General features: G+C 45.6%; 1 protein-coding gene across 12 annotated transcripts in view; it reads left to right on the top strand.

The window, feature by feature from the left end:
* Window positions 1-21,970, top strand: part of LOC105477069 (NEDD4 like E3 ubiquitin protein ligase) — a 362,247-nt gene that overhangs the window by 328,973 nt on the left and 11,304 nt on the right. For all 12 annotated transcript variants that reach the window (XM_071085266.1, XM_011733413.3, XM_011733409.3 and 9 more), the window contains 7 exons: window positions 461-526; window positions 2,179-2,408; window positions 3,925-4,046; window positions 6,532-6,602; window positions 9,319-9,414; window positions 19,485-19,558; window positions 21,774-21,834. In XM_071085266.1, the coding sequence (XP_070941367.1) occupies window positions 461-526; window positions 2,179-2,408; window positions 3,925-4,046; window positions 6,532-6,602; window positions 9,319-9,414; window positions 19,485-19,558; window positions 21,774-21,834 (720 nt within the window). The remainder of the gene's footprint in view (window positions 1-460; window positions 527-2,178; window positions 2,409-3,924; window positions 4,047-6,531; window positions 6,603-9,318; window positions 9,415-19,484; window positions 19,559-21,773; window positions 21,835-21,970) is intronic.

Genomic DNA, 21,970 nt, shown 5'->3' with positions numbered 1-21,970 from the left:
CTTTCTGCTCATTGTACTTCCCCACAAAAATTTGTTAAATCATAATTAGACTTTTCCAAATGCCAACATAGGTCGTTCTGGGGTTGTATGTTAAAAGTATCTAGCCAATAACTGTCACCTAAACCACAGCAAAAAAGAAAAACAGAAGCACCCTGACTCACATTCTGACAAAAGTCACTTGGAAACCATGTTTAGTTTGTGCAGCATATCCCTAAATGGTTTCCCAAATGCAGTATAGCTGTTTTCAGGGGTGAAAGCCACACTCAAAGCTGATTAGTCCTCATCAGTTCTAGGACTTTCCCCTGTGCTGTGTAGACATGATCTGATTTTTCCATGGACAATCTGAGAAGTGAGAATTTACGGTTTATGATTCATGAAATTCTCTTGAATGTTGCCTAAGTATACGTAGAATTTCAAGTGTATTGTTTGCATTATCTATATTCATAAATTTATCTTCCAGGCTGTTCCTTACTCCAGAGAGTTTAAGCAGAAATATGACTACTTCAGGAAGAAATTAAAGAAACCTGTGAGTAATCATGCCTTCCAAAAATGCTTTGTGTTAGTCATTTGTAAGTTACCACAGTTACTTCAGTGAGAACAACTTGGTTGTTACTTTTAGATGAATGCTAAAAATATTACCTTCCTTTTCTCACTGCACTTTGATCCTCCTGGTTCTGAAATCTGAATTTTCTTTTTAACAGAAATGGTAAGTGAAGATTAACTCAGTATTACGTATCAAATCACCTGAAGGGTAATTTCGTATGTAATACATAAAAAGACAGGAACGATTTTTATGGGATATGAAATAATTCAGAACCCTAGTCGCAAAATCTGGGGAAACCCATTCAGTTATGCACAGTTATCATATTTAATAAACCTGGATCCCAGTTAGAAAAATGTTCAGGTCCTTCCTTGCAAATGCAAAAGCTTAGTTTCAGCTACAATATTTATAATATAAAGTTATATTTAATTATAGTAATTGGCAGTACTAGGTGCAAATGTAATTTTCTGCTTATAATTGTCCCTGGCAGTTTCAAACCTAGAAACTCTAAAAATTTTTATGGGCAGTGTTTTAAATTATAACATTAGATTTTCTAATGACGCACCACCCCCAAATTGTTCAACATTGCATCTTCTGTTTTACTTTCCAATTCCTCCTTAGCAGTTTTCTCTTTGGTTTTCTCCATCACTATGGTTACACCTCTAGGGAGGGGGGAGAATCAGCTGCAGCTCAGACCCCCTCCGGTGGCCTGGGCTCTGTTGCCATTTCTCCCTGCCTCCTCCCCTCAGCCGGTTCCTCCTGCCCAGGACGTCTCTGGATGGGGCACAATCTCTGATCTCATTTAGGAGTTTTGGTCTCTGTTCCAAAGTCCTGATTCAAGAGCTCATGGATAACTACTATTGAAATGATTATTTGCCTTCAAAACTCAGATGAATACTAAAAATTCCACAATTTTCTTTGTGAGTCACGTCCCCTGGTAATGATAATGACTTTGTGGTCATCACCCAGGCTCTCTGACTCTCACATAGCAGTGTCTGCTACCCGGAAACCATCTCTGCAGTTTCATTCTTACAGCCAGACCAAGCCTGGATTGCCTCTTTGCAGGAGGCAGCTGCCGCAGCCTTGGTCAAGTGTTTTGTTGTTTTCACGTCAGCGAACCATACTTTGGGCTGCTTTCCCCACACTTGGCATAATCAGGGTCCCGCTCCCCATGGCTGCAAAATGGACTTGAGGCACCGTGGATTATATCTACCACCTCGCGGCCCTGCCAGAGTTGAGCATGGCCCCAGCCTGGCCAGGTGGGGATTATTACAGGTTTTGATTACCTGGGCTAAAGTCTCTTGAGAGAAGCAACAGGTACAGTTGACTGCCTTTCAGTTGCCATATGCTGGAGGAGTGCCCACAGTTGTTTATTAAAGGGGGTGAGGAGGCTGTTCTCCTTCGCAGCAGAGTTTCTGACTTTCCTGAGCATCGCTAGCGGATGCCGTGTGTCCATCGTGACACAGCGAGGCTTTCTGTCTGCAAGGGAAAACCCCTGAAGGAGAGACTCTCAATTGGAACCATTTGTCACTGCCCGTTTCTTTGAGGACTGCCAACTTTCCTACCCTTGGTGGTTGTTTTTATTAGAAAACAAAACGTGTATTTACTGTGTGTGTTTTCTTTTGTCTTTTGTGTAGGCTGATATCCCCAATAGGTTTGAAATGAAACTTCACAGAAATAACATATTTGAAGAGTCCTATCGGAGAATTATGTCCGTGAAAAGACCAGATGTCCTAAAAGCTAGACTGTGGATTGAGTTTGAATCAGAGAAAGGTCTTGACTACGGGGGTGTGGCCAGAGAATGGTTCTTCTTACTGTCCAAAGAGATGTTCAACCCCTACTACGGCCTCTTTGAGTACTCTGCCACGTAAGTATATGGCCACACCCAGAGTGTGTCCCCCACTGAGACAGTTGTATGAATTTAAACAGAATGAAAGAATAAGCAGCTCACCAGTTCAAGATGCAGTAAGTCTGTTGAGTTTATTCCCTCCTCACCCCACAGCCCCTTGCAAGTCTAGAACAGGTTCTGACTCTACCTGGTGAAATAGTGTACTCTGTGAACATCTAACATTGATTTTTTTTTTTCTTATCTAATGGGTTCATGGAGTTGAAATTGAAAACGTGGATAATTGTGGTAAGGAATAGGAGGCGATTTTCATTTGCAGTGTTCAAAAGGAGGACTTGTCAGTGTTAGAATTCAAAAACAAAAAGGTGTTTTTTGAACAAGAGTTGTTTCCGAGGTCTCTGGGTAAAGGCAAATTGTAAGGACTTTGAGGACCTAGGACCATGCCCTGCTCCTGTAAGGAAAGAATCAGGTTTCCCCTTGCATTAGGATTTCATCATTGCCAGGCTTGGAAACTGAGGCAGACTAAATTGCTTTCTGAGCAACCAAAGATCGGCTACTTCCAGGCCAGCCATTCCTTCTTCTGAATCCTCCAAGGGTTAGGCTGGACCCAAGCCCTCAGTAGAATAGTCATTGACCTTGCTGAAGGGTATTTATCATCACTTTAACCCTGGGCCCTCAGGGGACGTGGGTTCTCCCACATCTCCCACGTGGTACCAATCTCCTGGGGGCTCATTTGGAAGGCAACCTCAGTGCATTCTTCTCAGTTGCTCTAGCCAAGAATTGCCCAATTGGTCTGTTGTTATTATTACTGAGTCCCATGAGAAAGCCCACTATGTACAATTTATCCAACTACTGAAGGTGGAGGGCAGGGTGGGGAGAGACAAGATCTTTACCTCTCCTCCACATTTTCAAAGATACCCCCCTGGAGGAAACTGTCTGTGACCCCAGTTTGAAAACCACTGATCCACATAATTGTGAACCAAGCAAGGTCATTTGGACAAATCTAAACACTTGCAGGTTTGCATCATTGAGAGAGCCATATCCTGTTCCTAATCCCCTTGAGGCCTTTTCAGAGCAGAGTAGTGGTCAGAAGACAGACCAAGGGTTGGGCCCATAGCAGACATCTTATGGCCAAGCCAAAAGCCTCTGGAAGGAATTAACCTTCCTTTATCACAGACACGACCTAAAGTACCCACATCATTGGGAATGCCTGCACAGCCCCTTTATTATGTGGAGTTTCTTATCTCCCCAAGATATTTGGCTGAACCATATGAAATAGACACTTTGTGGATCAGAAACAGTCAAACATCAGCAGTTTCTTATGGTTTAATTGACTTTAGAGTACACATGCATCAGCTTCCACGGTGGGTAATGGTTGAGCAGGTGGTAAGTCAGGTCCTCTAGCCCACACCTTTTCCCACTAGGTACAGAATGCTTGCAAGGACACTGTAGAAATTGAGTGACAGGTGGCAAAGAAATATGCAAAATCTTGCATTTGAAAGTGTGATTGGTCTTTTCTTCTCTTTCTCCTCAAAAGGGACAACTACACTCTTCAGATCAACCCTAATTCAGGCCTCTGTAATGAAGATCATTTGTCCTACTTCACTTTTATTGGAAGAGTTGCTGGTCTGGCCGTATTTCATGGAAAGCTCTTAGATGGTAAGTGTTGAAGTAATAAAAATAGGTCAGTGCCGCTTGTGGTTTGCTGGTAGGTGTCTTATCTTTTGCATCATGAGTTTTTAAGCAAAAGCTTCACTGGTTTACTCATAAAGTATTTTTATGTTTCGCCCATAATGGATGTGCTTTTCTCTGGTAGCTTATTTTGGGCACTGAAGACATAATGTCTACACACAGTTAAAAACAAAAGTTTTTTTTTTTTTAACTTCATTGTAAAGCACAGAACATTATGTATTTATACATTTGTATGTTTTCTGGAATAACTTTACTGAAAGCAAGATTTGATAACAGATGGAAAAACTAATTGAAAAGTTAATTAAAATGATCTCATCCATCTAATATTGTGTGATTATTGCATTTGTCCCCAAATTATTTTTTTAATTTGAAGGGACTAAATAATTTCAAAATAATGTTACCACTCAGCTAAGACATTAACCCTGAAACAAATAACACAAAATAATTTCATTCTTATTTAAAGCATGTAAATCATGGAAGAATTTCAAGGTACCTTGAAAGTTAGAAGTCAAACCCTCTACCTGGCATTATCTATAGGCTTGGAGACTTCTAAAAGATTTGGCCAATTCAAAATAGCGTCCTTAAGAAAACACTACAGAAATCATCAGTAAGGAAAAAGCATCAGAAATATTTTTTAAGAGCTTGGAGGTAGAGTGGTTGAGGATGGGAAGAGGGAGAGTAGAATTTGAGATTAACATTGCAATAACTTACAAGAAAGATATTTCCAAGGGAACTGTGTTCATTGCATTTATGGAGCCCTAGCTATTCTAATAAATAATTTGTATACCCTCTGTACTTTTCCCATGAATATGTTTTTACTGTTAATTGGTAGCTGATATTGATGCTCTGATTGTAATGCTTTATTTGGTGGGAGGGTGACAGTAAACACTTTTTTTCCTCTAGAAGGAAACTAAACCACATACTCTTTCCATGTATGTATAGTGTGAATATATTTTAATTTCCAGCTTTGTAGTCTTGCCACAGATTATTTCAGCCTGCTCAAATTCACTCTAACTTTCTCAGAAGGTCAGTTTAGTCACCATATGCAAGTGAGAAGATGCTGTTAGTTGCTACAGCGTCTTTAATACTCTCTATAACAGGGGGTATTAGAGAAGCACAAGATATGATCCTGACCTTAGTCAGCTTATATTTTAGTGGGGGGAAAAGAGATGAGAACAAAACCAGAAGAATCACAGTGATAGTGTCCGAGCAGAAGGGAACACATTGAGTCCTCAGAAGAGAAAGTGACTTGGCCGGCGGCTCGGGGAATCTTTCCCAGGAAGAGCTACACCTCGGAGGTGGGGTAGCATTTGAGCATTCAGAGGCTGGGATCATTTCAGATGAGTGAGGACTGGCCCAGAGTCCAGGCTCTGTGGAAGGAGATGGGCAGAAGCAAGAACCAGGGTCTCTAGGAGCTGGCTAAAGTGACCCCCATGAGAGTGATCACGATATAAACCTGGAATTGCACATTTAAGAGTCCACGTGCACATAGATGGGCCTAGTCAGCAGTGTCTTCAAATTTCCCACAGATGGGAATGTCCCTGTCGGCAGGGCTCATTCTGCACATCTGTCCACTGCGCCCCCTGGTCGGCTTCGTGCTTTTACTTCCCCAGACACTGGAGTCTGTTGGAGCCTTTATGGGGCCACGCTGAGCCGGGGAGAGTTGGCCTGTGCTGCAGAGGGTTGGTGCCTGGTGGGCGGATAAAGGAGCAGAAGCAGGAGCCTGGGGTGCCAGGTCTGGTGTGGTCAGGGCCCCCTTTGAGGAGGCGTGTGATGCCTTTAGATCAGGTCAAATGGAGGCCCCTGCAGGATGCCTGCATGGGGGGAGGTCGACCTCGCTGCTGTTGCCTACCTGAGGCCTCTGCCGTCCCTCCCCGGGAGGTTACACAGGCCCTCTCCGTGGCCTCCCCCATTTCCAACCTGTCCCCTTCCTGTGCTTTCTCCCCATCGCTGCCCGAGCAATGATAACAAAAGACAGATGGAATTTCACCTGGTCTTTCATTGACTCACCACTGCCCTCAGAGAGCACCCCAACTCTCCAGCACCCCATGTGGGCTGTGCACTGCCGGCCCCTCCTCTGGCCTGTCTACCTGCCCTGGCAAACTGCTGGCGAGTCCCCAGGCTTGTGGCTCTGCTTAGTGTACCCTTTTCTTCCCCAGTTCCTATGCCTGATTTGCACTGTGGACTCTGCTTGACCTTGAAGCTCATCTGTCACCTTCCAGAGGCCTTTCTGGCCCCACTCTGCTGCGCCATCTCTCTCAGCGCAGCCGCCCTCCTCTTGCCACTCTCCCCCGATCTCGCCGCCTCACTTGTGCAATACTGCAGAAGGCCGTTGGTTACTCCATCCTGGTTTCTCATTTACATTGAAAGCCAGTTAATCTTTTCTTTCATGCTCTGATAACGTAGCAGTATCAAAGACCTGAAATTAAACCCAGTGTTTACCGTATTTTAGGTTTCTTCATTAGACCATTTTACAAGATGATGTTGGGAAAGCAGATAACCCTGAATGACATGGAATCTGTGGTGAGTAAATGCAGGTCACACACTGGCCATCACCAGGCACTTGTGTCTTATGGGAAGGTATTGGAGAGCCATGTTTGTAGTCTCAGCCACTTCTATGGGTGTTGCATTCCATGTGAACAACAGGAGACATTTAATTGCTTGAAAACTTCATTGATCTGTCTAATTCTTGTAATAAGTAAATATTATTGTTCGCATTTCCTGGGACCATGGTACCTAGGGTGGATACATCCAAATCCCAGTTGCCTCTGCTTACCCGGCACAGGACTCGTGTGAACTTACTAAATCCAAGAGACAGCTGAAGATCTGTGGTAGCCTGTGTTTCCCATAAAAACTGCTGCTACTGAATGTTTAGAGCTTCATCCACTCTCCCTCTGTTTCCTGACCTCATAAAAATGGTAGAGGCAAAGGTCAAAACAATAGGAAGAATATCAGGCAGACATCCTAGACATGGATGAGTGACGCCACAGCTCAGACAAGTGAACACTCGAGACGTTCTCCAAGTAGTGATTTGGGTTTTCATGTTGCATTTAACATTAATTTTACCTAGACCATTTTAGAGTTGGAAGGATTTTTTTTTTTTTTTTTTTTGAGACGAAGTCTTGCTCTGTTGCCCAGGCTGGAGTACAATGGCGCGATCTTGGCTCACTGCAACCTCCGCCTCCCGGGTTCAAGTGATTCCCCTGCCTCAGCCCCTCAAGTAGCTGGGATTACAGGCACACGCCACCATGCCCGGCTAATTTTTTTTTTTTTTTTTTTTTTTTTTGTACTTTAGTAGAGACAAGGTTTCACCATGTTGGCCAGGATGGTCTCGATCTCCTGACCTCGTGATCCTCCTGCCTCATTCTCCCAAAGTGCTGGGTTACAGGCATGAGCCACCACGCCTGGCCAGGATTTTCTACAAAACAAAAATTGATGTTCTTCTTATAATATACTTCCGCTTCTCTTTTTCTTTTAATGTACCTATACCCCACATCTACCTCCAGAGTGTATGCGTGTTTGCCCACACACCAGCACACACACGGGCCACTGGGAAGCGTGTTTGTCCATTTGGGGCATTTGCAGCACATTCGTGTTTGCTCACTTGAGTTAAAAAGCCCCATGACGTCACCTGGCTGTGATACCAGCTGTATCTTGGGCACGGTTGGGTAGATGAGCTGTGTCCTCGGCCCTGACCAGTGCTGACTCAGTGTTTCTGTTCCTCCTCGTATGAAAGGAGAGGAAGAGGCCAGCAGTGCCCTTGAATCCGCCGCTGGTTTGCCAGTCATGGTGGGTTGGGTGCACACCTGTGATTCCAGTCTCCATTTTCACCTTGTATTTGTGCTTTCTGCTGCTTCATCATACAGTGATGAAGAGCATAGCATACATCATACATCATAAAGAGCATAGCAATTTCTCTTAATGTCTAATTTTATACCACATGCTGACAGTTAGTGCCTAAAATACAGTGCATGTATTATTTTTACCCTCTTCACAGCCCGTCGTGTCCCCAGCAGGAGAGACCGTGGAGGGACCAGGGACAGGCGCTTAGGCCTGTGACTGCTCCTCTGGATTCTGAAACCAGAGCGGCCACCCTTTTTGCTGACATTAACCTGGAGAGTGATCAAAGTGCAGGAAAGAGGATAACTTAAAACTATTGGTGTTTCTTAGCTGGAACATTATTTTACTTATTTATTTTTTTGGAGATGGAATCTTATTCTGTTTGCCAGGCTGGAGTGCAGTGGCACAACCATAGTTCACTGCAGCCTCCATCTCCTGGCACAAGCAATCCTCCTGTCTCAGCCTCCCAAGTAGCTAGGACCACAGGCAAACACCACCATCCCTAGCTAATTTTTTATTTTTTTTGTAGACATGGCGTCTTGCTATGTTGCTTAGGCTGGTCTTGAACTCCAAGCCTCAAGCCCTCCTCCTGCCTCAGCCTCCCAAAGCCAAGGATTACAGGATTATAGGCATGAGCCACCAAGCCCAGCCTAGAACATTCTTTATCCTTCCTATTTTCCTCAGATATTTTCACTCTTTTTAAAAACTTTATTTATTTTTTATAAAGACAGGGTCTCACTATGTTGCCCAGGCTGGTCTCTTTAACTCCTGGACTCAAGTGATCCTCCCACCTTGGCCTCCCAAAGTGCTGGAATTACAGCCATGGTATTTTCACTCTAAAATGATAGAAAGTATATTGACCAGCCTGGCCAACGTGGCCAAACCCCCATCTCTACTAAAAATACAAAAATTAACCAGGTATGGTGGCACACGTCCGTAATCCTAGCTACTCAGGAGGCTAAGGCGGGAGAATCAGTGGAACCCAGGAGGCAAAGGTTGCAGTGAGCCAAGGTCACACCATTGCACTCCAGCCTGGGTGACAAGAGCGAAACTCCATCTCAAAAAAAAGAAAAAAAGAAAGTACACTGATGTCTGTATGTTAAATTTTGTAGACCAATACAGCAGCTTCATGCATCATCCAGAGTAGATACCTTCCACTGTGCATCACCAAGGACAGGATTTAACTGCAAGCCCATTACAACTAAAGCAGTTGGTTTGTTTATATTTCAAATTAAAGAGGAAGGTTTGGTTTAGGTGGAGCAGGAAACATTGCATTAGTGACGTATTTCTTGAGCATCCTGCACAGAATTATATTAGAATGTAATTATTTAAAGAAGTCAAACAAGTTTGTATTTCGGGGGAAAAAATGCTGAATTTTCACTCCTGTGTCATTCTGTAGGATAGTGAATATTACAACTCTTTGAAATGGATCCTGGAGAATGACCCTACTGAGCTGGACCTCATGTTCTGCATAGATGAAGAAAACTTTGGACAGGTATGTGTGGGTAACCCTGGGAACTCTTCTTTAGCTTTCAAGGGGCACTTTCTTCTTGACAGGTTGTAACACAACTTTGCTGGACAATCGGAAACAACCAGCAGGAGCTGCAGGTGTTGATTTTCATCTCATTGCAGCAGCACCTTCTTGTCATGCCAGGAAGCCACACTCCAATTACAACCATTTCTGTCTTCCAGCAAAGTTACAGAAATTCCAAGAGGCCTTGGGGGCCTGAGCCGGCACCTCTTCTAATCCAAAGCAAATGTGAATGTTTCATTTGTACCTCGGTTTTAGAATTTAGGTACTTAAAAAAATAGTGCGATTGTTGACTTAGCAATGTAAATACATCACCAGGAGTGGATGATGCTGGAAGGGCCATTGGTTTTTCTCTCTGTTTTATGGTTCTGTTGTCATGGCGACATTTGTCTTGTGGGGCTCAGCGTGGCATGCTCAGGTTTTTCTACCATTCCATCTGCTTTGCCCCCACGCTGTTACTCAGGCTGGATTAATCCTCAAAGTCAATTTCAGACTGGTCAGCAGGGATTTGGATGGGCCACTAAAAGTGGATTTCAAAGATAAAGTTGCCTGCTTGGAATTCTCATCATCCTAAGGATCTATACGATGTATCTGTCTCAAATCTGAAGCCTTTGCTTCGTCTGCCACTCAGTAATAATGGTGCAGCTTGGGAGGTGTTCTCAGGATATTCTCCGACCCTGGTACCTGTCCTTCCACAAAAGCCCCGAGGTATTTCCCATCTCTCAGAGTAAATCTCCATGGCTATGAAATTAATTAGACCATAGAACTAATTGTGATGGTTGCCCTCTGAAAAATGAAATAGATGTGTTCTTTATTGCTAGATGTCAAAGATTGCTAGAGAATCTTTGAGAAAAGTAGCGGATGCCACTAGATATAAAGGATTTAATGACTGAGGGTAAAAATGGTTGGATAAGAAAATAATCACATGAATATCACAATCACTTGTTATTCCCATGTCCTGTGTTTGAGCCAGGAAACTTCAGTCTCTAGTGTGAGTCCTGGCATGGGTGGAACTTGGGGAGTCCATAGTGCCCCTCAGTGGCTGGGCGAGGCTCAGAGAAGGACTTCAGGCACCAGAGGCAAGAGACCTTGTGGCTTAGTGTAAATGATCAAGTCCTTTAAAAATCTCCTTTTTTCCCGCCTCCCCTTCCGCCCCCCGTGTTATGCTTTATGCCTAAGAATCCTTACAGACAGACGGACACTGTTCTCCTGCACGGGGACCTTGTGATGGAGCAGGGAGGGGTCTTTTCAGCTGCTGCCCCTCTGGGTCTCCAGCAGCCTCCCCAGGACCAAGAACACTGGCTGTCTCCAGCCCTGTCTGCCTCCTTCCTCTGCTGCCTTTGACATGAATGGCTCACTCCCCCCAGAGACGCCTGCAAGGCACAGTGCCTTTCACTCGGGGCTCTCACCCCTCCCCGCTGGTCTGCAGTCCCCTGGAAGTGCATGGTCCTCTGCTGGCCCTGTGGATGCAGGTGTCATCCTGCCAGCTGTCCTGCACCCGCTGTTTTTTTGTCTTACCCTTGCCATCTGGATGTCCTCATCCTGCCCTTGGCTCCAGCTGCTTCCGTCTCCATTCACCACCAGCCTCTTATCTCAGGCCCACATCTGCCTTCCAGCCTCCAGAATTCCCTGGTCTAACGGCCTCCTCATCTGCTTCTCCTGAGAGGCTCACAGGTCCCAGTGCTAAAGCCACTTTTTCCTCCCCAGCCCCCACATCGGTTATGGTCTCATCAGTGCCACCACTGTCGCCTCCCACCTGACCCTTGGGCATCCCCTCAGAATCTCCCTCTCTCCTCATGCCATCTCCCTGTGCCTAGGTTTGCTGTGCCCTGTGACTCCCCGTCCTTGACACGTCCCTGTCTGTGCTCTCCCCTGGCCCATCCCCCGATCACTTCTTGACGGCTGTTCTCACAGCCTCCTGTCAGCCACTCCCTTTCCTGCTTTGCTGCTCTCTACCCTGTTCTCCAATGCCCCCACTCCAGGTGTGAGCCCCTTATGGAATATTTCTGAAATACAGCCCTAAAAATGTCCTTCTTCTACTTGGCCATCTTGTGACCTTCAGCATAAACGAAAACTTGTTAGCATGATCCAGACCTGCCCCCCTCTGGCATTACCCTCTGACTCCTTTCTGTCAACCTGTCAGCAAACAGTGTGCCTTCAACAATGTCCCCAGAGATGCCTCAGTGCCACATTGCTGCCTCTACAGTGCCGACTCTGTACCGATGCACTCTCGTCTCTCCCCCATCACCTCTTTCCCTGCTGTCCTCGAGGTATTGACTGACGTACTGTGTGCTGTACGCCCCCTGAGGTCTTCTGGGTCTCTCCAATGCTAAGCATGTAGTTGATGCCTACTAAGTGCTTATTGAGCAAACGAATGAGGAGTGCTAATCTGGCTTATTGAAAATGTGAATAAGGTTCTAAGTGATAGAAATCCTAAGTGTGAGAAAACAAAATCAGTTGAGTCATAGTGGCCTTTTTTAAAAAGCCGGACCTATTGAAGGGTCTGAAACTGCCAATTTTCAAACAATTAGACATGGTTAGTCACCCTGGAAGTATCTTCCTTTCATTTTTAACATATGAAGGAAGGAGTGGAAGTAAAGAACTAAGGAAGATTTAAAATCAGTCTTGTGTGTTAAATGCATTAAAAAAGTCTTTTTGTGGATCCACTCATAGAAAACCATATGACCAAATTAACCCAATTCAGAAAACTATTCACAATGCCACAGTCAGAAGCAAATGATCTGGGAAACCTTCCTAATTACATTGAAGTGTAATTGTTTCCACCTCATAAATGGAAATCAAACACAGGGTGTTGGAGTTTTTAAGCAGGCCTCTAATGAAACTTCGGATGATCGTTCAGGCTAGATCTTCATTAAAAACAGTTCTCAGACCTCCTCGTTTAATGTTGTGAATTCTTCTGACTTTGGGGTAGGATCAAGTAGAGTAATGCACTAATCAAAATAGACCTACGAGATGAGTAAGATAAGAATTAGGTGCCCAGTTTGTTAAATTACTGCCTTGCCTTTTTAAGAGAGCTATCCTTTTAACAGGGAACTCGTGTATTTATTTTGCACTCTGGGAAGGAATTTAGAGCGAGTTAAGCAGCTGCGTATGGATCTCATCTCCCGTATCCAGTCCATCAGCGAGCCTTGTTCACACACCTGTGAAACCTTTCTCACTTCTATGCATTCTCCCGATCTCTTCTCTAACTCACACCCAAGTCTAAGCTCCCATCTTCCCCACTAGACCCCCGACTGGTCTCTACGTCCAGTTTGGCTCCCTATAATGGCAGAGTGGTCTTTTTGGAATATAAAAATGAGCATGTCCTTCCTATGCCAGAAACCTTCAGGGGTTTCCCCTGCCCTTGAGCTGAAGACCCCAACCTTACTTTGTCCCACAAGGTCCTGCATGGCCTGGCTCTCCCCGCTCCTCCTCCAGACTCACTGTGAATCAGTGTGTTTAGCGCCTGTCTCTGCTGCGCAGCTTCCTCCCGGTGATGGCAGCCGTATCCCTGCCCTGTGCTCACTCACTGTCATGTACTTCCCACCAGCACATTGCCTGGTGCATGGTGGGTACCCATAGTTGTTGATGTGGAAATCTAGGCATTAGCACGATGCCCGGACAAGCCTCTCGCTTCTTTGGCCCTCTGCAAAACTGTTGACTCTGACCCAGAAGGAAGCCCATTCCTCCCCAATGCCAAACAGTCAAGTCGCTTCCGCAGTGGGGCAAAGCGAGTGCAGTTGCTATGGGTTGAAACAGACACGCAGTCAGCCTTCCACGGTGTTTCAAGCTTTTTTTTTTTAATTTCACAGTTAGAAATATCAGACCATGAAGTTTGGTAGCTGTTCCTTCATGTAATGAAGCTGCAGCTGTTGCCATTATTTTGCAATTTGTTTTCTTTCTGATCGGTAAGAATCTGGGACTGCTGGTTTCTAGGGCCTAATATGAAAGTTTCCACTAAAGAAATGTCAGCATTTGAACTATGATCCCGTGCCAAGCAGGAAGAATAAACCATACCCCCATTCACTGCTGTGCACACATACCCGCCCCCACCAGGAGGAGGGACCCTTTTAGGGCTGTAACAAGTGAAAATTCTTGATTGCAAGTTCAGCAGAACATCATCTGATTTGGTTATGGGTTTGTTTGTTTTTTGAGACAGTCTCGCTCTGTCACCCAGGCTGGAGTGCAATGGCAGGATATCGGCTCACTGCAACCTCTGCCTCCCGGTTTCAAGCAATTCTTATGCCTCAGCCTCCTGAGTAGCTGAGACTACAGGTGCACGCCATCATGCCCGGCAAATTTTTGTATTTTTAGTAGACAGGGTTTCACCATGTTGGCCAGACTGGTCTCAAACTTCTCACCTCAGGTGATCCACCTGCCTTGGCCTCTCCAAGTGTTGGGATTACAGGCATGAGCCACCACGACCAGGTAATTTTTGTATTTTTAGTGGAGACAGGACTTCTCCATATTGGCCAGGCTGGTCTCGAACTCCTGGCCTCAAGTGATCTGCCAACCTCAGCCTCCCGAAGTGCTGGGCTTATAGGTATGAGCCACCATGCCTGGCCTGATTTGGTTGTTTTGAAGAGGTACCAGAAGTTTCGAGAGGCTGTGCAGTAGTTGGAGGGAAAGCATGGGCAGCAGCCATATAGGAAGGTTCTTTAGGATCAGGCCTGGATCAGGTTGAGCCAGTCTCCATAGGAATGATCACCCCAAGGGGACAAAAATGGATTCTTAGAGGAGATCATCTCAGACATTAAAGTGGTTTGTGGCCCTCCCAAAAGCCACAGCACATACCACAGGTGTACTGTGGATCTCTCTGTTAAGATTTCATGGAGAGAGATGGGCCGTTGGCAGAAAGAATCTAAAAAGGCTTTTTAGGGGGCAATAATGAATTAAAACGTGGAGAAACACTTGGCGGGAGGCAGTGAGTGACAAGGCAGAAACGGTCAATATGAGGGATAGGGCAGAGCATGTCCTGGCTGAAGTCAGAAGGAGCCAGACCAAGAGCCCAGAGCTGGAGGTGGCTCCCGGGAGGGCTGAGGCCCCGGCCCCTCCAGGCCAGTCAGGGACACAGAGGGATGACACCTGGGGAGACGGGAAGTCGGAAGGCTGGTGTGGACTCACTGCCTCCCTGCTGTTGGTAGTTGTGCTGATGTCTGCTGGAGAGGCTGGAGAGGATGAGGAAGGCCTAGTTGGTGGAGTGATGGGGGTGCAGGGCACTGACTGCCCCTGAGGCCATGCCCTGCAGGATTTGTGAGCACCCATCGATGGGAGTTTGCCCAGCAGTGCTCAGTTTCCAAGAATGGAGTCTGACAAGCAGACAAGCCTTGTTCCGCCGAGTTCAGCATATTCGATGTGATCCAAGCTGTTTCTCAGCAGCTTCCCAGGCAGCACAAAGCATCTATGGAGAGTCAGGGAGATGTATGGGAATCGGGTTGTTAACTGGCAAAGGCAGGGAGTCCCCCAGAGGTTCCTCTGATCTCTGTGAGGAAGAGAGCCAAGTTTATGCTGGGGCCAGTAGACTTAAAGAGGAATTTTTCTACTGCAGTGTTTTCCCGTGAGCCCTTGCTGAGCACCTGCTGTGGCTGGGCACTATGTTCTTTGTGTGGGGTCCTCCAGGAGCCCAGGCACAGGAGGGTGATGGCCCAGAAAACCCTGGGAGGGCAGGGTGTGCGTTTCGTGGCTGAAGGTGACAAGAACCCACCCCACAGAGGAGGCTCTGCAGACTGCTTGCCAGGCAGTGGGTCCCCTGGGTGCCAACACCAGCTCCTTCTGCAGTTTGGTGTTTCTCCTTGGTCACCTTGCTGGGTCTCTGCCGCCTCCGGGATGCTGTCCACCCTCATGATGCGGCCAGGGTGCTGCCGCAGCACCTGTAGGAGATGTGCAGGGCGGAAAGCAGCCCGTGTGACGCTGCCCCGCCTTCTGCTGCTTACGGCTGACACTGTCACGGTGCCACCTGGCATTCGGTGCTGATGACATACAGTCCCTCCCCTCCTGTGGTGGCAATAGCTGACATTAAGAAGGGGCAGATTTGGGGGAAAGGAGAACACAGGCTGTAGTTAGAGTGAAGGTCAGGCAGGAATGGAGGCCCGCGGGGAATCTGTGTGCCCGGAGGCGAGCGTTAGAATCAGACAGGCTTGGCGTGGTCCCCGCTTCTCCAACTCCCATGGAGCCTCGTGCCCAACCAGCAAGGGCTTGGGGGCACCGGCCAGTGGCAGTGAGGCAGTGTAGCGGGCTGGACAATATACCTGCACTGCAGGAGACGGTCTCACGATCAGCCCCTGACAGCCGGTCTCAAAAGTGGAATTTGAAGAGTGGTCATTGCTTCTAATGAAAGTGTCGCCTGTAACTCATGAAAGTGTCACCTGCAACAAACCCTAGAAGGATGCATTTCTGTACCACTGAGGGGTCGAGCCGGGAGGAACCAAAATCTGGGGACTTGCCCCCTAACTTAGTAGCTTAGAGAGCAGAATTATAAACCCTTCGTCCTGTGGCCCTCCTTGGGCCCTCCCCTCACTCTCCCACAGAGAAACCCAGGGTCAGAATCAACCGTGAGACTTGACGGCCGCCCACAGGATGATTTACTGCTGTGACCTCATTTAGCATGGTAGTATGGGCCCATTTTTTCGTTTCTTTCAAAAATTACTAGTTTATCTGATTATAAAATATTAACCTTAAAAATAAAGCCAGTATAGGCCGGGCGCGGTGGCTCATGCCTGTAACCCCAGCACTTTGGGAGGCCGAGGTGGGCGGATCACAAGGTCAGGAGATCGAGACCACGGTGAAACCCCGTCTCTACTAAAAATACAAAAAAATTAGCCAGGCGTGGTGGCGGGTGCCTGTAGTCCCAGCTACTCAGGAGGCTGAGGCAGGAGAATGGCATGAACCCGGGAGGCGGAGCTTGCAGTGAGCCGAGATCTGGCCACTGCACTCCAGCCTGGGCGACAGAGCGAGACTCCGTCTCAAAAAAAATAAAATAAAATAAAATAAAAAATAAAGCCAGTGTAATAAAAATATGTAAAATAAATAAATGTCACTTATTCCCAGTATCTCAAGAAAACTCAGGATTAAAACTTTTATTTACATTTTCCAGAATTATTCTTTGTAAGCACAAACACAGATTTTTTTACAGAAGTGAAATTCTACGCTGCATACATTTTCTTTATTATTAATTAATTAATTATTTTGAAACGGAGTCTCGCTCTGTTGCCCAGGCTGGAGTGCAATGGCGTGATCTCGGCTCACTGCAACCTCTGCCCCCCGGGTTCAAGCGATTCTCCTGCCCAAGCCTCCTGAGTAGCTGGGATTACAGGCGTGAGCCACCACTCCCAACTAATTTTTGTATTTTAGTAAAGATGGGTTTTCACCATGTTGGCCAGGCTGGTCTTGAACTCCTGACCTTGTGATCTGCCTACCTCAGTCTCCTAAAATTTTTATTATTATACTTTAAGTTCTGGGATACATGTGCACAATGTGCAGGTTTGTTACATAGGTATACACATGCCATAGTGGTTTGCTGCACCCATCAACCCATCATCTACATTAGGTATTTCTCTTTTTTTTGAGACAACTCTTAATGCTATCCCTCCCCTAGCCCTCTACCCCATGACAGGCCCCGGTGTGTGATGTTCCCCTTCCTGTATCCATGAGTTCTCATCGTTCAACTCCCACTTATGAGTGAAGCTGGAAACCATCATTCTCAGCAAACTACACAGGAACAGAAAACCATTTTCAAGTTAATATATCACACATACCTTTTCATGTCACTGAGTATCAGTCTATAGCATTCTAATAACTATGCGAATTTTATTTTGTAGACGTGCCGTTTATTTTTATCCATGCCCTGTTGGTAGACGTTTAGGCTATTTCAGTATTTTCTATGTAAACATATAATTATGTATAACCGTGGAATACTCATAGATAGATAGATAGATAGATAGATAGATAGATAGATAGATAGATAGATATCTGTGAGAAGGGATATGTAGTTTTTAAATTGGGATGCCTATTGCCAAATTATAATATCTTCAGAAAAAGATTGAAGCAATTAGACTCCCTCCCACAGTGAAAGTGAGAACCAGTTCCCTGCATTCGGCGACACTGGCTTATTTTCTCTTTGGGTGCTGCTTTTGGAGGAAGCAGAGTGTTCTCCTCCTTAGCCCTCCCCTCCCCACTTTGTCTGTGGCTGACCCGCTCATTCAGTAGCTCTCTGGAAATCACAGCTTTCAGGCAACACCAAGGAAGGCTCTATGATCAAAGAAAGAGGGCCGGATGAGTGCTGGAAGGAGTGTATTACAGGGATCGTGGATGCTTATGTACTTCACCTCCCTCCCTTTCCCTGCGCAGGGGGAAAGGGTGGGAGAAAGATTCCGCTTGGGTATAGCCGGGCTGTACCAAAAGCCTTCTCAATAGCAACGCCTGGGCTGGGATTTATTAACTTGTCATTGATGTGCATCTGATAAGAAAACTGTTACTGAAGGAACAACAAGGCTTTCTGGGGAGGAATAAAAGGGGAAAAAAAGAAAAGCCAACCTGGGTTATTAACACGTAGAACAAAAGGTATGAATGAGCACTGTCCGCGCACCTCTGAGAACAGCCACGAACTGCGGTGTTTCACTGTGGAAACATCCCCACCCCACCCCCGAGTGGAAACCGTTTGGCATCCTCCATCCCCGACACGGCTTGTACGGGGCAGGAGCAGATGACCCCTGGGAGAACATGGAATGCACTGGGAGGATGGCAGCTGGAAAGGGAAATGGAGAAATGAAGGACGTCAGCAAAACCGGAAACGCAGCAACAGGATTAAAATTCACATTGGGCACAGTGAAGACTTCAGTTGACTTTGCAGAAATGGAAAGTGTAGTGGAAAAATGAGATTCCTTCCTGAATAAAGAGAAAAAGAGAATGTAGAGGGACTGGATGGATGATGAATGTGTTTTACGTTGAAAAGCCATCTCAGTGTGAATGGGAACAAGAGCCAGTGCATGGAGAAGCCGCGTGAGAGACACAGGTGCGAGTGCTCGGGTCGGAGGGGCTCAGGATCTCCTGGGTGCAGGTGGCAGGACCAAGGAACCCCTGGAGGCAGCCTCTGCCAGAGCACAGCATTTATCACAGCGTGGAACCTCCATCCCTCCTGGGTACCACCCTAACACTTACTCTAGAAAACCCTCTCCCCCTGCTTGGTTTACTCTGCAGGCAGAGGAAAAGAGACTTACAGGGAATCCCACCAAAATAGTGGCATGGCTTTCTTTCAGTAGGAGAGGTGTAGGTGGTATATTTTTCCACCTTTTTTTCCCCAAAATTTCTACAATGAGAAAAAAAAATTTATTTTAAAATAATAGGCCTTTCTCCCTTCCCTCACACTGGTTACTGCTATATAGGGCATGATGGTAAGCTAGATCTGGGTCAGAGCATAGGAGAAAGGGCTGCCCTGATTGCAGCTGCTTTATTCATGATGGTGGGTGGCACTAAGGGAGGAAGCTTCGGGGCAGATGAGCAAGGAGAAGGCGTCCTATGCAAATAAATGTCTTCAAAAACCAGATAAATCTGTCTCTTCAGCCTGGATCCTTAAGCTTCTTTCTTGTCTTTAAGTATCTGTTTGCATTTTTGAAAGAAATACCATGCATCCTTTTTTATAACTAGAAAATATTCAGAAACAGAATGCATTAGAATTTGGATTTCTGGAGTCTTGATGGGTGTACCCTGTTCTTTTCTCTATTAAACATAATTAGTGTCCTGATAAATGAATAGCAGATGAAAAATTGTTGCTCTTCATTATTGCTAATACATGAAGAATAATTAAAAGTCATAAGTAACCATAAAACAATTCGCCTTTAATGATAGCATCTTTAACTGTGTAACATCCTAGCAATTTGAAAGCCTCATTGGACATTCTCTTGTGCACAGAGCCCATCTGCTGGGAAATATTTCTGAATACATGTTGTCTTCCTTTTATAGTAAGACATTGTTACTCTATAATAATATGCAAGATAACTTCGTGATAAGTAATTGTTGTTTTATCTTTGTAATTACAGACATATCAAGTGGATTTGAAGCCCAATGGGTCAGAAATAATGGTCACAAATGAAAACAAAAGGGAATATATCGAGTACGTATACACATATTTACTGCCTTTTTTTTTTTTTTAATAAATTGAACAGCATGTTTGGTCACTGTCCCTTGCTGAAACAGCTCATGCATTTATTATGGGCATGAGTTTATTGGTCAGTTTTCAACAATATGAGTTCTTTTTTGGCTTGGGCTGATGGGAAGTTGAATATGGGATGGGATGGAAAGTCTGTCTTGTATCATGACTCCATTGAGCTGCCTATAAAGGAGCAGAGGAGGGAGAAAAGGTCTATATTATTGAGTAATATGGCAGATACTCTTTTGGAATATGTGGATATCAACTAAGATTTAGAATTGCAACAGAGGGCCACGGTGTCAGTGACCAGCGGAGCAAAATTAGGAACCAACGAAGAAAAAATACTTTGTCTCTCTCCCAACAACTTTTCCATAACAGAAATGTATAGAAATAATTAAAATGGATAGGAAGAATTCAGCATGTGCAACCCTACGGAATTGTTTCTGGTATTTGTAATATTCTTAATTCAATCTCAGTCTCAGAGTGGAACAAAACGTTGAGTCCTTTTGGAAGTCTAGCTCTTAAGTGATTCTAAGACATTTGTACCAGGCAGAAGTTTTTGCTCTGTTGGGCACATTACATTTTCTTTTTTAGTGTATATGTGTGCTTCAAATGCATAACTCTGGGATCTTCCAAGGAGATCCCCTTGTGCAGGGGTGAGGTGAGCACTGCAGTGTGCAGTTTGTGGCTCCCTTGTGGGTCGCCGCAGTGGCCTGAGTTCCTTGTTTGCATTCAGTGCTTCATTTCAACAGGCTGGGCTCCCTCCTTTCTTCTCATTTGGAATTGGTCAGAGGTCTTGAATTCAGACAGCTCTTGAATTGACTGTGGGTCTTAGCACCTTTCAGTGTGATCTGCAAAGGAAAACCTACTGTCCTTCCTAATTAGGAAGAAACGGAGCCTGTTAGAGTGTCTAGTCAGAGATCCCGGCAAGGACTGGAACTATTACATGGCAGACTTTTTTCCACTCTCAAGTTGAAAGTGAGAGTGGAAAATTCAAGTTATGCTGAATACATAGGCTAGAAATAAGATACATCAGTTCTTACCTGGCCACATTAATTGGCACGCTTGTTCTGAATTTGAACAATCTTAGCTGATGACACCCTGGCAGACACCATTGTCTTCCTTCAGAAAGTACAGACTGTGTGGGATTTAAAAAATATTCTAGCCCAGGGTGACCCAGGTCTCAAGTCTGAGGACTCTGACATGTGTGGTATGTGTCTTGCACCATTCTTTGCGGTTCTTTTAGGGTTCAAACGTAGTGGGAGTCAGGGCCAGGCAGGGTTCCAACTAGCTTTACTTTTAAAAGTGTAATCGAAATCACCAGCTGCTCCCTGATACCTCTGCTCCCCCGGTGCCAGAAGAATGCCGTTGAGCTGATCACTGTAGCCCAGGAGGTGCCGCCTGAGAGGCTGCACAATGGTTGTGCTGCAGGCTGGTCCTCAGGGCCGTTACCATGGTTACAGTGGTACCACTCCAAAGGTGAGAGCCCTTCAGAATGATGGAATGCCTCAGATGACACCCAGAGTAGATTTGCCTTGTGATCAGTTATGCTGTGCATTGAACACTGTCACAGGGAACTTGGTTTTGGTGAACTTCAGTTGCATAAGGAGGTCTTACCATTCATCTTCTAAATTTTGGCATTAAATTATGAGTGCAAATCATTTTGCTGATAAAGCTTGTATGTTATTGTTGAATATTAGCACATTGGATACGAGAATGAAATATTAGATAACTAAATGCATTGTCCTGAGTACTCTTTACAAATACATATACATATATGTGGTGTGTAGATGGGTGTGTGCATCTTATACACATATACCTGTGTGTTCATACCCCATGAACTTTCCCCTTTTCTCTATGTTGTCACATTTTAAAGCAGTTGAAGCATTTAAAGCATTTTAAAGCAGTTAAGCATTTAAAGCAGTTTAGGTCAGCCAAACCTTGATGTGGGGGAAGCTAATTATTCTTTTGAAATCTCCAGTGAGATTTTAGGTTTTTCACAGGTGTTCCAGGGAGTCTTGAAAGAAGCCATGAATAAACTAAACAGTGGGGGCGCAGAGGAGACCCTCCCCTCTGCTCTGCTGTCACGGGTGGAGGAGAAGCACTCCCTGTTGTGAAGAAAGCAGTGAGTGCTAGTGATGACAGAGGTGGCTCAATATTGTCCTCTTTTCTCCTGCAGCTTAGTCATCCAGTGGAGATTTGTGAACAGGGTCCAGAAGCAGATGAACGCCTTCTTGGAGGTGAGCCTTGCTGGCCAGGGTTCTCTGCCGTGTGCCTCTGGTCCTGGGTCGAGCGGGGATCGCGCTTCTCCTTTGGCTGGTGTGGTGGAGCTGATCATGCACTGAGAGACAGGGGCGAGGCTGGGGACCCCGCAGG

The sequence above is a fragment of the Macaca nemestrina genome, chromosome 19, assembly GCF_043159975.1.
Source record: "Macaca nemestrina isolate mMacNem1 chromosome 19, mMacNem.hap1, whole genome shotgun sequence".
NCBI lineage: Eukaryota > Metazoa > Chordata > Mammalia > Primates > Cercopithecidae > Macaca > Macaca nemestrina.
This window is presented reverse-complemented; position numbering and strand designations above follow the sequence as displayed.